The 15,630-nt window shown below is 39.9% G+C and overlaps 1 protein-coding gene across 4 annotated transcripts in view; it reads right to left on the reverse strand.

The window, feature by feature from the left end:
* Window positions 1-9,591: 9,591 nt before the first annotated feature.
* Window positions 9,592-15,630, reverse strand: part of Nkain2 (sodium/potassium transporting ATPase interacting 2) — a 927,662-nt gene continuing 921,623 nt past the window's right edge. For 2 of the 4 annotated variants that reach the window (XR_205888.4, XR_015442646.1), the window contains exons 7-8: window positions 15,074-15,162; window positions 9,592-11,761 (exon numbers count right to left, since the gene is read on the reverse strand). Coding sequence is in view for 2 of the 4 variants with exons in the window: in XM_004860139.4 (XP_004860196.1) it covers window positions 15,138-15,162 (25 nt within the window). In the remaining 2 variants the exon portion in view is untranslated. Of the gene's footprint in view, window positions 11,762-15,071; window positions 15,163-15,630 lie in introns of those variants that run through there. The other 2 variants (XM_004860140.4, XM_004860139.4) reach the window with 2 other exon arrangements.

Raw genomic sequence — 15,630 nt, forward strand, 5'->3', positions numbered from 1 at the left:
TCATAGACAAATGAATGTATTTGGAAATAAAGTAAAACCAGAAATTCCCCCTAAAACACTTCCTTAAAAAAACTCAGTTCTTTTCAGAGCTGGAGATAATTAAAGGATGTAGAGGAGACTTCACTGAAGACTTGAATGCTGGTATGAAAATGTCTTCAAGGTATTTTGGGAAGTGAAAAATGGGAGGTGCAGAACAATGGTATAGTACAGATACAAAAACAGTGTCTGTACACGCATAACCATCCTAAAGGGATACACCCACGGAATGTATAGCTACAGGTGTCTTCTAGAAAAAAGTTGAGTGCTTAGGAATGGAGGTAGATGAGATTTTCTGAATATTAATAAGAGTAATAGAGTTTGAAAGTTCTGTGTTACTGGAAAACTTTGTTTTTGTCCTGAGGCGGATCCATGGGAGAGTAGATAAATTATGGTGCTCTGTGCAATGCAATACAGTCTGCATCTAATGAAGGGAGTGAGGGAGACAGGCATGGGTAGACTAGTGAGTGAATAAAAGCAAAGTTTAATTTCAGCGTGTTTTTAAGGATCACACAATTTTATTCTCATTTCCTTTATGTTTGCCATGTCACCTCTGTGTACTTGTTCTATTCTATATACCACTGTTCTTTTCTTGAAGTGCAAGCCAAAAGAAAGGATGAACGCACTAGAGGAGGATCTTCCTTGTCATTTTATAAATTTCTGTAGTATTTAGAGTCTAATCTGTGCTGCATTATTATTTAGTAGACACAGATCAATTGTTTTCCTTCTATGACAGTGTTCAGCACCATTTTCATATTTTCCTAAACCGATGTGGATCCAACTGGATGGCTTATGTAATGCTGTAGAAAACTGTTGTGAATAAGTAGATAGCAATGTTCTAGAGACTTTCTTTCCTTTTGTAAAGTCACATTCAGTCGTTAGAGCTTCTTTGTTGGATTTGCAAACTCAGGAAGCAATCTGATGCTGTGGAAGTAGCAGGACTCAGGCTGCTCTGTGGCTCTTCCACTCTGATCCCTTCAGCTGCAGACTCGTGCTCTCCTGTGTTTCTCTCCCAAGAAAGAGGTGACTAGTTCACCTTGAAGAATCTGTCCATCTTAGAATTCCAGGATTCTAACTCCTCCTGCTAGAACCAGAAGATTTGATACTAACTTATGCAGTTTTGTGAACCCTTTTAAGACTTTTAATAGCGTATTTGATATTATGTGTCAGCAATCTGGAATACTGACCAGCAGAAGTGTTTCACACCAGGGGACTAGGGAGTACGGAGGGAGAGATTTAGGGTATGGTGGTCGGTAGAACAACATCTCCCCCAAATGAAGTCCGTGCTTCAATCCCTGAGATTATGAATATGTGTTTTATACTGAAAATGAGACTTTTGCTGTCAGTTTGCAGATGTGATTAATTTAAGAGTCTTGAAGTGGGACGACCATCCTGGACTGCCCAATGTAATCAGAAGCCTCTCTGTCTCTCTAAGGGCAAAGAAGGAGGGTCAGAGTGAAAGGAAACATGATAGGGAAGGTGGAGGTCCGTCCCGGGGAGCTGTGAAGGAGGAGAGAATGCCAGTCAGGGAGTGCAGACAGCCTCTAGAAGCAGGAAGACGCAAAGGAAAGGATTCCACCTTTCTTCGTTTGTCCTTCAGAAGGAACCCAATGCTGGTGGCACTTGGATTTAAGCCCAGTGCAACTCATTTGGAATTTCTGATCTCTGGAATGTAAGACAATACATTTTTGGTGTTTTAAAGCACTCAGTTGTGGTAATTTGTTACAGCATCAATGGGAAATGAATACACTGATTTATATCTAGAATTTTCCCATTTCCTCAAATATTAATCATCAACCACAAGAAAAAGGACAAGTTATGAACACTAACAATCCACATGACGTATAGAAAGCTGTTGACTTTTCTAGATAAAATATAAGACAGAACAAAATATCATTTAAATATTTTTCTTTCTTTTCCTGTTAATAAGTGCCTTCTTCTTTTTGTTCAGGTTCCTGGCTTTAATCTACCCATGAAGGCACAATTGCTGACCAGTGTCTGAGGAGGGGAGCGATGGGGCACACCATCGCTGCTGGCATGACTTCTGGAAACTGTAAGAAGCTAATTCCATTTGTTCTAGTCCAGTATGAGCAGAGCCCTTGGAAGCTGCGGCTCTGCAGTGGTATTTAACCCTGTGTGTTGAAGACCGAGTGCACTCAGCACACACTCAGGCGTGCCTGGCTCCTGCCCTCAGCGCTCCTGTCTGTCCCAGCTCAGCACTCCCACTGCTTTCAATTTTAAATGTCAAGCACAAAGTGGGATTGGTGGAGAACAGGGTTTGTAAACTCAGAATATTACAAGCATTGTGTTTCCTTTAGAAAGGTTTACTGTTCTTACATTTCCCCTGAACTTCTCATGTTGATCAGAGGGTTATGATCATGGCAGGACCATAGTAAAGACAGGGAAGGAACATTTCTGGTCTTTTCCAGAAATCCACTCTCTGCCCAGTGACCACTGTTATTTAAGAATCCCATTTCAGTTTGAATTGAGTATGTGTGGGAGGTGGGGTGGAAGTAGGATCGGAAGGGAGGAGGTCCTTTGAATGGGGTAGGAACTACTCATTCTGAGAGAGTTAATGAGACTGACTATGATCAGAGAGACACCATCTTTGATGTTAAAGAAAAACAGCCACTTATTTGTACTGACACCTCTCTGGAGATTTTTTATTAGAGATTTAAATTGTGGGCTTTGGTGCCAGAATGATTGGGCTTGATGTTTGGATCTACCACTTACATGCTGTGATGAAGTAGAATATTTTGTGGTATGTTTATACTTAATAGTATTATCTTATGTTGCAGAATGTTGAAAAGGAAGAAGAAATAGAAAGGAGACTTTGGCACTTCAGCACTTCCAATGTAAACCCTCATGGAAAATATGAAGGAAGAAAATGTAATCTTTGATCACATGAAATATAGCCATTTCAGTTTAGTTTGTTTTGTGGACAGGTGGTCAGATATGCACTGTGGGAGGCAATCTAGCACAGTGGAGAGGGGCAGGTGGTTTTTCTGCAGGCTGTCTAAGGTAGTTGTGCTGTTCTGGCTGTTTATTTATTTATTTATATATATATTTTTTGGTACCAGGGATTGAACTTGGGTCCTTGTGCTTGTGAGGCAGGTGGCAGAACCACTGAGCTAAATCCCCAGCCAATTTATTTATATTTTTGATAACAGGAAGTGGGCCAGGGTGTAAGAGAGCCTCAACCAACCACGAACTAACCACAAAGGACAGCGATGGATTTTGCACCCAGCAGGGCACTCGCCCTGATTACCCTGGTATCCTTGGGTGGACCTGTCCTCATTGTGCTTAAGACTTCATCCATAGGCACTGCATCTCATGTGTGCCATTAATTACTGAGGAACAATGGGAAAATGCATGTGTACTTCAAAATTGAAAGTAGGAGAAAGATAAATCATAAAGATGTAAGAGTAGGGTGGGGGGGAATCTCCAAAACCAGGACGTATAGGAAAATGAAAAAACAAAACCAAAACCCTAAACCAGAATGATAAAACGTGGGTTGCTCACACTCCAGCGGCACCTGGCTTGTCTGTTAGCGCATCCTACTTTGTAGTAAGCCCTTTGGCTTTCCAACCACCTCCTGGCTTGCACAGAGTCTCTCACTGTGTAGTGGTCCAGGGAAATTCTGCTCCTCTGCTCACCGAGAATCAGGAAAGGCCCAGTGACATTTTGATAGGCGATGTCTTGATTCAAGACTTGTCATGAATAGGGATATTTTTGACTGCTACATGCATCTCTTAACAGTAAACCCATCTTATTTTAAATGCGTTGGACATACACTATCATTAACCTGAACAATTCTGCTTATATAATTTTACTGAGAAATAATCCTTTCGAATTTTAAAATGTGTTCTTGAATTTATAGGAGAATTACTTTATTGAATTGTGCCCATGTAATGTTGGTGTCCATAAGCTATAATGGATCTCAGTCATCTGCCTCTTTAACAGAATCGTAATACAATACGACCAGTCATGCATATAACCAGGGATTTAACCCACTTCTCTAGGAAACCACTCATCAGCCGTGGCATCTAGGTATCCAGTCTGTTGTTTTGAAACATAATTGTACATCCATCTTAGAGAAAGCATCTTAGGACTTTTTTATTAATAAGTGATATATGTCTTAATTCCACTTATGGCAGTAACAGATTGGTCAGGGTGAAGTAGTAGTTGGAGTGGAAAGAGTTGCTGGACTTGAGGCTCAGGCCGACCACTTCGAGCTGCGGTCATGTGCAATGTTACGTGACCACAACTCTAATTATGTGACTATTTGCTTATCTGCAGTTGCAGGAGGTTCCCATTCTCAGCAGACTTGGTTCTTGGTTTAATGTTCAGCAGTGCTCTTCCGAAATGCTATTCTGGAGCATGAGGAATAGAGGGGTCCCTTGGGGTGACAGCCCATGCAGATGTTTGTCATGCAGTGGTGCTGTCCAGTGTCAGTGGCTCCTGAAGGCGCAGTGTGTGGCCTGCAGACCAACGTCTGGCTGTCCTGTAGGCCCACCCTCTCCTCTGGGATCTGCACGGGGCTGCTGGGCTGAGTGGTGACCAGGGAGAAACTGGGGATCAGACTGGCAGCATCACAGAGGAACTGAAGGCAGATGGGGCAGCTGAACCCGAAGAAAAGCAGGGTACCCAGACAGGCTGGAAATGCTGAGAAGACTGCTGGCCTCCCGAGAGTTGCCCTCCCCTGCAGCTCGTGCCTGGATGCCCTCTGGTCTGGTCCTAGGACCAGAGCTGCAGGGACTGAGGCAATGACCTCTGGCAATAAGTTATACAGAGCAAAAGCACAGAGGTGGGCCCCGCAGGAAAGTGTGTCAGAGTTCCTAGAATTACTTAAAGCATTTGCAGTCTACGCTTTTGAAAACTACTACAGCATTCCAGAATGAATATCCACAGGCTTAGAAATAGAAGCTAAACTTAAATGGAGCATTCAGAGCAGACAGAAAATAATTCTGCCATCACAGGAAGCTTCAGAGGAGCCATTTATTAACATGGAAGACTATTTACTTTCCTTGTAATTCAAGATGCAGCAACAAGGTTTATAAATACACATCTTGAATTTTATGCAAATCACGAGGCCTCTTTCAGTGGCTCCACAAATTACGGAAAATGTCAGAAAAAACACCAGAATGCTGCTGTAGAGGTTTTCATTCAGAATTAAATTTATACTTAAAATTAAAAGCTTAATGAAAAAAATTAAAAACTCAGATATTAAAATCAAATAATTATATGTTAAAATTAATTTAAATTCAATTTGAAATACTTTCATCTAAGTAATTTAAGAGTATAATTTAAAAATTAACATTTTTATCTGAATTTAAGATTACAGAACTAATTTTTATGAAAAGTTAAATCTTTTTAAGAAAACTGTTATCTGTGAATCATCTGCTCTAAGTGATTAAAACATATTTTAAAATTATTTACGTAATTATTTTTGAAACAATTCATCAGAAATTTGTGTCCAATTGGAAGTCTATAAAATACTTTTAACAGCTCCAGTTGTATCAGAAGTCTCACAATTAAAAATTATAATAAATTAATTATGATGTATTTCCCAAGAATGATTAATGCTTCATCTTTGATCACATTAACTGAAAATTAGCTAAAAGTATACATTTTGATGATCAATAAATAAAGAAGTTGCAGAAAGGTGAGTCAGAAAAATCGTATGATCAGTCAAGATACCTCAGTAAGTATCATTTTTATTCTATTTTATAAAATTAAAACATTCTTATAATCTATGAGTCTATATTTTTCATCATCCTTATTATATTTTATAACTGGTAAAGATATTTTTAAAAAGAAAGTGCTTTGTATTGTAATACCTTTAATGATACTTTTTTCCTACTCTTCAAATAAGGAGTCTCACATTTTTTCCTACTGGGTCCTGTAACTTGCCCCTGATAATAAGATTCAACAATAAAGTTCTTCTCCAGTTATTTTCTTCCTGATTACTATTTTTAAAGTTAATAATTTTCAGATGACAAAAGTTGAGTATACTTAATGTTTCATAACATACACATTGTATATACATTAGCTAATTCAAGCCAATTAACATATGTGTCATCTAACATTCTTCCGTTGTGGTAAGAACAATTAATTTATTGCCTTGGAAATTTTCAAGAGTACAATAGATTGTTATTAGAGTCATTGCTATTGTGTGCTTATTTTGTTTAACATAATGTCTACTAGGCTCATCTGTGTTGTTTTAAATGACGGGATTTTTCCTTCATAAAGCTGAATATTATGCCACTGTGCGTATATACAGTATTTTCTTTATTCACCCCACTGTGGGATGGTTGCTTAGGCTGATTCCAAAGCAAGTCCCTTGTGGATAATGTTGCCATGAATGTGGGAATATAGATATCTCTTCAATATACTGATTTCTTTTCTTTTGATAGGCACTCAGAACTGGGATTGCTGATCATATGGTCGTTCCACTTTTAGTTTTCATAAAAAATGTTCCCACCATGACTGTACTAACCTTCCCTCCCACCAACAGTGTTCCAGGGTTCCACTTTCTGCACATCTCCACCAACACTTCCTATCTTTTTGATAATCGCCATGCCAATAGTTGTGAAGCGGAATCCTTATTCTTTACAACTGACAGATGGTTTGGCCCAATAGGAACAGGCATATTTTATGTTTAAGAATATTTGTTTGTCACTCAGTGTGTATGTTTGGTCTCGCCACGAGCCCGTAGTAGCAGGGCCCCACCTTCAGCCCTCTGTCTCTCCGTACCTGCGTGCTTTGAGATGGAGAGGTCGTCTATAGCAAGGCAGTGAGTTTCGTTCCACATGTGGGGCCGGGGGTGAGACAGAGCTTCACTAGGGATGGGTTTGTACAGCCTCTTTTCAATTTGAGGCTTCCCTGTGGATTTACCAGTTGCAAATTAGTCCATTTATTTGCTTGGCTCCATCCCAAGAGCCTCCTGGTCAACCGCAGATAACAATGACAAGAGGCTCAGGTGCTTTGGTGGCTTCCAGTTTGAAGCCTGGAGGATTTATGTGTGGACAGTTGTGTGTAACACCTTCTGTGTGTGTGGGAGATCAGCACACCAAAAAGAATAAGGACTAGAACTAGAAGAATAATGAAGAAAAATGACAGGTGCCGGGAAGGGAACCAACAGGCTATACCTCTGGTAAGTAACTCCCAGGAGGACTCTTAGAAAAGACTTACTGATTAATTGAATCAATCCATCATCTCTGGGTGACAGCATCAACTTGCAATCTTTTTTGGGAATTGTTTTATTCCTTCTCTGTTACAGCTGAGATTCATAGGAGGGTGGAATGAGCAGGTAACAAATATACCTGTCTTGTTATTAAAGTGCCACATTATTAAAGTAATTTCATAATAGAAGTTTACATTAATTTTAATAATTATAAAGACTGTGTAAGAGCATCAACATGTGGATTGTAAAAGAATTTTTCCTCCCTAAATTGATCTTGTAATTATCACCTTTCATTACCTGTCAAAAATTTAAGCTTATTTCTCCTAAACACCAGAATGTTTAAAAATTTTTTGAGAATGACCTATACTACTGTTCTAGAGAATATAGAAGTACCTGACTTTATCTGTTTTAGGAGGACCTCTCACCTTTGTTTTCTCTCGGTTGTCATTAACAATCATTATTCATAACAGCGATGCAAATTTCACTAGTACTCTAAATGTGACCCAAGCATTACCTAGTTCAAATGTTTGTGGAACTAAATGGCATAGACTAAGAACATCAACATTTGTTTCAGAGATTTTCTCCTTATACCTATGGAAAGTGATTATCTCAATGTACTATTGGACACAATATGTTGGTCATGGATTTTGCTCCTTTTTGGAGAGTGGGAGGAAGGTAGGTATAATAAAATAAAATGGGCATTAGACGTGGATCCTAAGCAAGGAATGACATATGATGACAATAACTGAGGATTTTTTTTACAATGTAAAATGTTGATAGCAAAAGTCCCTGAGTATAGGTATCGAGTGCTGAAATTTATTGAAGACCAGTCAATGTCTGAAGGAAGATTTTTGGGATGAATATAGGAAGAACTCAAGATTTACTGCTTAAGAAATCCTAATCTCTCAGATAACTAAGTGATGGAAAATCTAATGGAAATGAACATAATTGGCTAATACACAAGAACACATCACATAGGTTTGTTTACATGTGGGCATAGATAATTTGTTTTTAAAGGAAGTATTTTAACATGGAAATTATGCTGAGTCTAAAACAAATAACCCATAGACATTTTATGGTTTATACTGTTGTAGGGTCTTTATTTATCACCGTTCACTTAGATTTAGAAAGTCCAGGGTCACTTGATAGACCCTGCAATTTGATTTATTCTATTCTGACCAGACAGCATACAAGAATCTGCTGTGGAATGAAGCTATATTTGCATTTTCAGGGTATTCGGTTACCTTGTGTGATTTCTTGACCTTTCTGGGCCTTAGTTTACTGTCTCTATTGTGACTGGATTTGCATCTGAGAGGTTTGTCCTGAATGTGACCCATTTAAAATGAGTTTGTGTTTCTGAATTAAAGTGATCCACTCATCATAGCACAGTTGAATGTTAGATATTTGCTTCATGGTATTAGAAGTTATGTTTTCTAATACCCACCAAATGAAGAGCATAGTTTCTCCTATTATTTACCAAGCTCACAAACTATACAACTGAGACACAGTTTCTTTAGGAAATATATATCTATGTATTTACCTATTAGTGTTGTCCCTTTTTATGCAACTGGGATGCTGTGTGCCTTTGACTTCGCAGGTGAAACAGTCCCCTGACTGCTCCCCACAGGCTTTGGCTCACATCCCCCCAGCACACCTTCCACATGGGGAACAGAAATACAAGCAGCCTCCAGTGTTTCCAAGGCTCTCACCATGTGGCTGAGAAATCGAGCACTGTGAATTCACCATCAGCTTCTTGGTGTTCTGCCTTCTGCCTTCTGGGTTTGAGTTAGGCTCACTGCCTTGACTCCTGGGGCTGGGGGTGTCGCTGTGCAGTGGGGAGTCACTCACCCAGCAGCCCGGCCTGGAGCGGCCCCGGCAGCTGTCTCCATCCTGGGCGCCTCGCTGAACCTCAGCTGAAACGCAGGCTTTGTCTTTTCCCTTTGCCTCCCCTGCCTTGAGATGCTTCATTGTAGTCCTCTGCTAAGGTGAAATCTATATTCTAACGGCAATGACAGCACTAGAGTGGATCACCCAAGTGGCCATCAGTGAGTATTTTAAGTTATTTTATTGCAAAGGAAATATTTTTTATTAAAAAAATGAAAACTCCTTAGAATTTAACCAAAGGTTTTGAGTATACTTTCCTGACACCCTCATCAGCTCTTAGCTTGATGCTGACTCTCAGTGCTAGAAGGAAGTGGAAAAGCTCGAGCAAGCCTGGGCCGGCATCTGCTGGAGGAGCCTTGTGTAGGAGATGATGCCAAGTGTGTGCCCTGTGACTGCTGGGTGCGCAGTGCCCAGACTCCTGGGCAGTTTCTTTTCGACCAGATACGCTGGGAAGCCGCAGGGGCTTTCAGGGATGGCTCGTCAACGAAGTTGTTTTTCCATTTATTTTTAAAATGCAAATTACACTAGTAAGTCAAAAAAATCACTCTGTTAAAAATACATTCAGAATTAACAAATGCAAAAAAAAAAAAGAGACACATCAAGATTGTAACTCTTGCCTTCTGAATATTAGGTTTATAACAAAAGCTCAGCCTAGAAAAATAGCATTCTTCACCAGATTTTGAGGAGGATACAGCTGTACAACTTAGATGTTTTCCCGGATGGAATCACACTACTGTGCTTAGTGCTCCTACAAAAGGCCTGTCCATTGATTACTTTTTAGTAGTCAACAACTGTTTTTGAAAATTTTGGTGGTGATGAAATTGGTGATTTGGTGGTGTTGTCTGCAACTGAAAGCAGGAGGATGAGGGCTATTTCTGTACCCATATACATGTACTGCAAGGTGGCGTCTCGTTACATGTATGCACAGTGAAACCTCATGTTAAGAGTCACATTAATAGTCACATTAGGATAGTTTCTGGCCTGTATAGTATTTATATCTTAGGAATCAAAGGAAAATACATTGGTAAATATTTTTTCATCCATTAAACATGCATGTCACTATAAAAGCATCAAATGAGGTTTCACTGACATATTGCGGCTGTGAATTTTATACATGTAAGTATGGACAAACATATACAAGCCACTGAGAAAATTCAAGCGTGAATGCTAGAATCTTTGTTCTCTTGTGGTTTATGTTTCAGCAGTAACTTTTGTTCCTTTACCATTTCCAAATGTATATGTGCGTCTATATTATAAACATCCATGCAAACACAGATATGGGACTGTTATATGGAGCTCAGAATGGGCTGAAGTCCAAAGGAGGTTAACCCAACAACTGAAACTTCACAGAAACCAAAGAAAAAAGTTGCTCCAAGCCAATGTATAACTATCCCAGTCTGAATTTCACCGCACTTAAATATGGTGTGAAGTTGGTCAGAACACAAATGGATTTTAGTGGTCTCCAAGAAAAAATAAGACGTATCTGAGCTACTGATAAGCCTTAGCTAATTATGTTTCTCACTAATGAAAACCAAATAATGCTTGAAATTATAGAGCAAAATTTCCTAGGAGTTCAGAATATCCCATAAATACATTGACCTACTATTAAGTTTCCAAAGGCATCTTGTTGCCAACTACGTTAACAGCACAGGGTTTTCTTTTTTTTTCTGCCACAATAATACAGGAGAATTGAAACACACTCTAACACACTGGATCCCCCAGTACCACACAGAAATCGCAAATGTTTCACTGTGGTTCCCACCCACCCCCCCAAAAAATAATCTCGTACACCAAAGTTAGAAAAGAAAGGTCACCTACATCGGGTCTTCGGTTTGAATTAGATATAAAAGAGTAAACATAGCTAATACATAGTTAGTTGGCCTCTGCTGCTAGAAATCCACAGCTGATTTCTGTTAGTAAAAGACATCCGTAGATACTTAGAAAAGCACCTAGAGTGCAATAAATAAAGTGAGTTAAACTGTTTCTGCTTCCAGGAGATTAGTGAGTTTGGTGGATGACTAAATTTTACTTTGTCGCGCCCCAGCCCCACGGGAAGACCGCCTCTGAGCGTATCAAAGCGACCACTGTTGATGGTTGTTCTGGAACTCTTGTCTCCTCTGGCTGGCAGCGTCCTCAGGCAGACACTGGGGGCGCTGCCCGGGCAGGCCCCGGGCTGGCAGAGCGGGTGCCAGCCTCGGAGCGGGGTCTGCACTGGCGCGGGTGGGCTAAGGCGAGCGTGGGCGGTCCAGCCTGGAGGGCTGACAACCTGCCTTCTGGGCCGTGCAAGGTCCTGATGTTTGTTTTTGAATTACACTGCCCGAGCAGCCGTGGTGCTAGTGAGATGTGTGGAGCGCAGACACCGGGCTCGATCCCCACCCGGCGGCTCCCAGCCCACCGAGGCCGCGGCTGTGGGCAGTGAGTGGGCAGCTCTGTGGCCTCAGGGGCCGGGACAGAGGAGCCGCTTGGGAAACCCAGGGAGGGCGTGACCTGCATACCTGCCTGGAGAGGGTGGGAGTGGGGTGTGTGTGTGTTGTCCATATGGATCTGTGTTAAACTTTACTCGCTTGTTGCTCTCTGTGAAGTACAGGAGGCCGCTGTGGAACAAATTCTTTGAGAGGTCCATGGGCTGACACTGCTGTCCGGTTTTATTTTGACCTAAGAGAGAGAAGAGATGGTTTTAATCCAGGGGGAGAGCCCTGGGTGCCTGTTGCTTTTCACCTTTTCCCACCTCTCTTTAAGCACAAGAGCAAACAAAAAAGCAAAACGAGGAAAGAGAAACTCAAGCTGGGTTTGAAATAGATGAGTTTCCATTCCTTCCACATACGGTCATTTCAGATCTATTTCTGTGGATGAGTGAAATGAATATGTATTGCTGCACCATTAGGCTGCCCAAAAACTTGCAATGTTTTCACCAGTGCTCTAGTACATCACAGGACGTTTTCACCAGTGGGGGCATGAGCAGATTTATACTTGCTATGGTGCAGAAATTAGTGGTCCTCAAGCCAGTGCTTTGTTAGGAAATTAACCTGTGGACGTTGGAATTTTCTGGGCTGTAACTTCAACTTCTTAGATATCCACTTGTTTCCAGGAGATTTACCAAAATGTGAGGGGAAAAAACCCCCGATTTAAACCTTGCTTTTTCTAGGTGGATTATAGATAATTTGAAAAACCACACACCAAGAACATTCACCAAACTTAGTTGAAAATAAAGAGGACCCATATTGGCTGGTGACAAGCCGATGAGGGTGAGTGGGTGTCCGAGGCGGGAGTTTCACAGTTCTGGCCTATCTGCTGGCTACAGGAGCTTGCTAGGTAGAGGGGAAATCTCACAGCTAGAACCGCACATTGCCTTCAGTGTTTGCTTTCTCTCAAAAGAACAGCTTTTATTTCCAACTGCTATATAATATTTATGGGTTCTTGAACCGGCCCATGATGTTAAATTACTCTTACTTTACAAGACATATTTATAGCAAGTTGACGGGAGAGGGGACATTTCAAGTGACAAAGACAGAGAGACGCTCAGGGCACTGGCTCTCCGCAGGGAATGAGGGGTAGAGGTGACTCCATTCTGACTTTTCACAGGGTTTGAATAGGCAGTGGCTCTCAGAGGACGGTTTTGAGGGACACAGAGTTGAAGAGTCCCTTCATTCCGCACTCCGTGGTGTGCAGTCCAAAGGGACCAAGCAGATGTGCAGACGGGGGCTGCCGCCACAGGAGACTGGGAGATGAATCAGTGTAAGGTGCACCAGAAGTGAAATAAAACCAGAGAGTGCAGTGCCAGGTTGAACTCACAGCCCACCTAAGCATTGCGAAAGAACACTGAACTAAGCGCTCAGGAAAGCTGGCTGGTAACCTTGTCTGGTCACTGACTAGTTGTTGGACTTTTGCTTTCCTTTCTCTTGACTCAATTCTTGTTTTGTAAAATAGCATTTAAGTGTTCAGGATCTGAGGAATCCTGCCGGATGTTTGGTGGAAGGGATGTTAGAATTTTGACGAGTAACATTTTTTGATGTAGATTATTCCTAACTTCCAAGATTTGAGTTCTATTATTGAACTTATTTTATGAGCAATGAAACTTGAGAGCTCTCATATAATATTACCATTTTCAGTCATTGCAGAGCAAGAAATATTTTTATTACTTTTATTTGGCATTTAAAGTATTTTATTTTACAAAATCACAAGGAGTTTTGTGCTCAAGGAATTTAATTCTTGATAAAGATACATATTTTTAAGGAGTCCTTTTTTAAAGACCAACATTAGAATTATAAATACCTGATTTGAAACAACAGACTTGATTATGTATGATTAGCATCCTCATATTATTATCACAGCTGATCACTGGATGAATGGTTACATCTAATTTACTGTGTCTTGATCATATTTATTGACCAATATAATGTTGTATGACATTGTCAGAAGGAAGTCATTGCAAACCTTGGAGATATTTTCATCTACTCTTGAGCTCACATTGTTACTTGAGCATACACGTTACATGACTTTTTCTGCTCATAGGGGAGATTTTTTGGAATGATATATAGTTTTTGCTGATTTCTGACTTGATAGGCTTTTCATAAATAACATTGATTAACATAAGCATTATTGCTACTACTAATAAATTATGTTTATTAATCATGACATGTCCTGTATTTTACGTACTTCACATGCATTACGTCAGAACAATTCAATGAAGTATGTATATTATCATTTCTATTTTGCAGGTGAGTGAGACTTGGCAAAATTAAAGATATTCAAAGTTATATGCCTGAGGTCATAAATAGTTCAGTCTCAGGTAGTTTGTCTTCAATAGGTCATTTCAGTATTACTGATTGCTTTGCTGTTTTAGAACAGTTTATAGAATAAAATGTTGAGAGGAATGGCAAAGAATTTATAGGAAATTTCACTTTACTTTTTGTTGTAGCTATCAAATCTTTCTGAGAGGTTAGGAAAGTTATGGTAAATGTAGCAAACAATTATAGTTTATGGTAAAAGAAAAAAGAATCATTAGAGGACGAAGACACTAATGAGTGCTTCATACAGGAATTATATTTTAAGGTAAAACACGAAGGATAATGGGGTTTAAAAGAGTAGAATTTGGGAAAAAAATATAAGGTCAATTATCAAGATCACAACATGGAGAACTGGAAAAACTTGTGACATATTTGGAGAAGGCAAGCCTTCTAGTGCAGCTGGAAAAAAAACATCACTAAGGGAAGACACCAGACTGCTCATACCCTCAACAGATTAGAAGCTTTAGGAGGACAGGGTGAGTTCCTATGCAGCATTACAGTTTCCAGGAGACTGCCCACATCATCTGGATATGGTTGGGACTCAAAAGTTACTAAAGATTGAAGAGAAGAGATCATATTTCAACAGAACTTTGGGGGAAGATCAAGGTAAACTTTCAGGCTATAATGAGTTTTGGCTTTGCTTAGCATGCAATAGGGAGTCATTGTTTTGGGGCAGGGAACTGAATAAGGCTAATATTTTAGTAATATTTTAGGAAGATTAATTTGGCGGCCATGTGAAAGATGGGACAGAAGTTCTGAAATAAGAAACAGGAAAACTTGAATGAACAGGTCATGGATGCTTGAACTAGGGCAGTGATTGTGGGACTTAAAAAAAGGTTGCATGATGTCAGAGGCACTGACTTGAATGACACATGCATCTGCTTGGTTTCTGAGCTGATAAAGTCTTTGCTGTGAGTGGTTTTAGCAAATAGGTGCAGAGGACTATAAGGGACACAAGGAAAAAGGCAGGCACGATGCGAAAGGATTCTCTTTTCAAGGAGAAGCTTAGAGGGATTGTCCCAAGATTAATCTCTTTGGAGGAGAAATAATCCCCAAATCCGTTTATTATTCTACATGCTAAAGATATTAAAAAAAGATGACTTCATGGCAGAGGACAACAACAACAAACACATATCTTCAAAGAGAGAAGTTCACATTTTAAAATGAATTGGAATCTTACTTTCTATTTTGATCTTCACTTGCAATTCAGCATATCACTTGATGCTGATATATAGAATTTGTTATCAGTTGTTATCCAAGGGAATTTGCCTAAACACAGATATAAAAATCAGGCTCGGATGTATGTCTGCTCTCTTGAGTGCTAGAGTTAAGGGATTGACAAGCTTTAGTGTTAATGTTCCAGTTATTTTCACTCTTACATTAGAAAAAATGATAAAGAGCATTGCTGATTTTGCTTTTTGAACACTACATATAACTAAGACGAACTGTCATTTATCATCTAAATGAGAATTCTTTTGAGAGTAATATGAAGTGTTGATACGAATCATACCAAGGCAACCATTGTAAATTGGGACTACCCTGGGAAACCCAGATGATCTGGCTTATATATTGTTACATATAACTACCTGCAATGTTATTATCATTTTCAAAACATGCAACTTTTGGGGGATTTAAAGAACTGGTATATAATAGGCTTTTGAGCCATGTAGGTGAAACTTTTATAAGCTTAAAGGTAACTTAGAAGATGGCATTTCTGATAAAGCAAATTAAAAGGAA

The sequence above is a fragment of the Heterocephalus glaber genome, unplaced genomic scaffold, assembly GCF_053883595.1.
Source record: "Heterocephalus glaber isolate CG9 unplaced genomic scaffold, H.glaber_assembly_v1.0 deba00001550, whole genome shotgun sequence".
Taxonomy (NCBI): Eukaryota; Metazoa; Chordata; class Mammalia; order Rodentia; family Bathyergidae; genus Heterocephalus; species Heterocephalus glaber.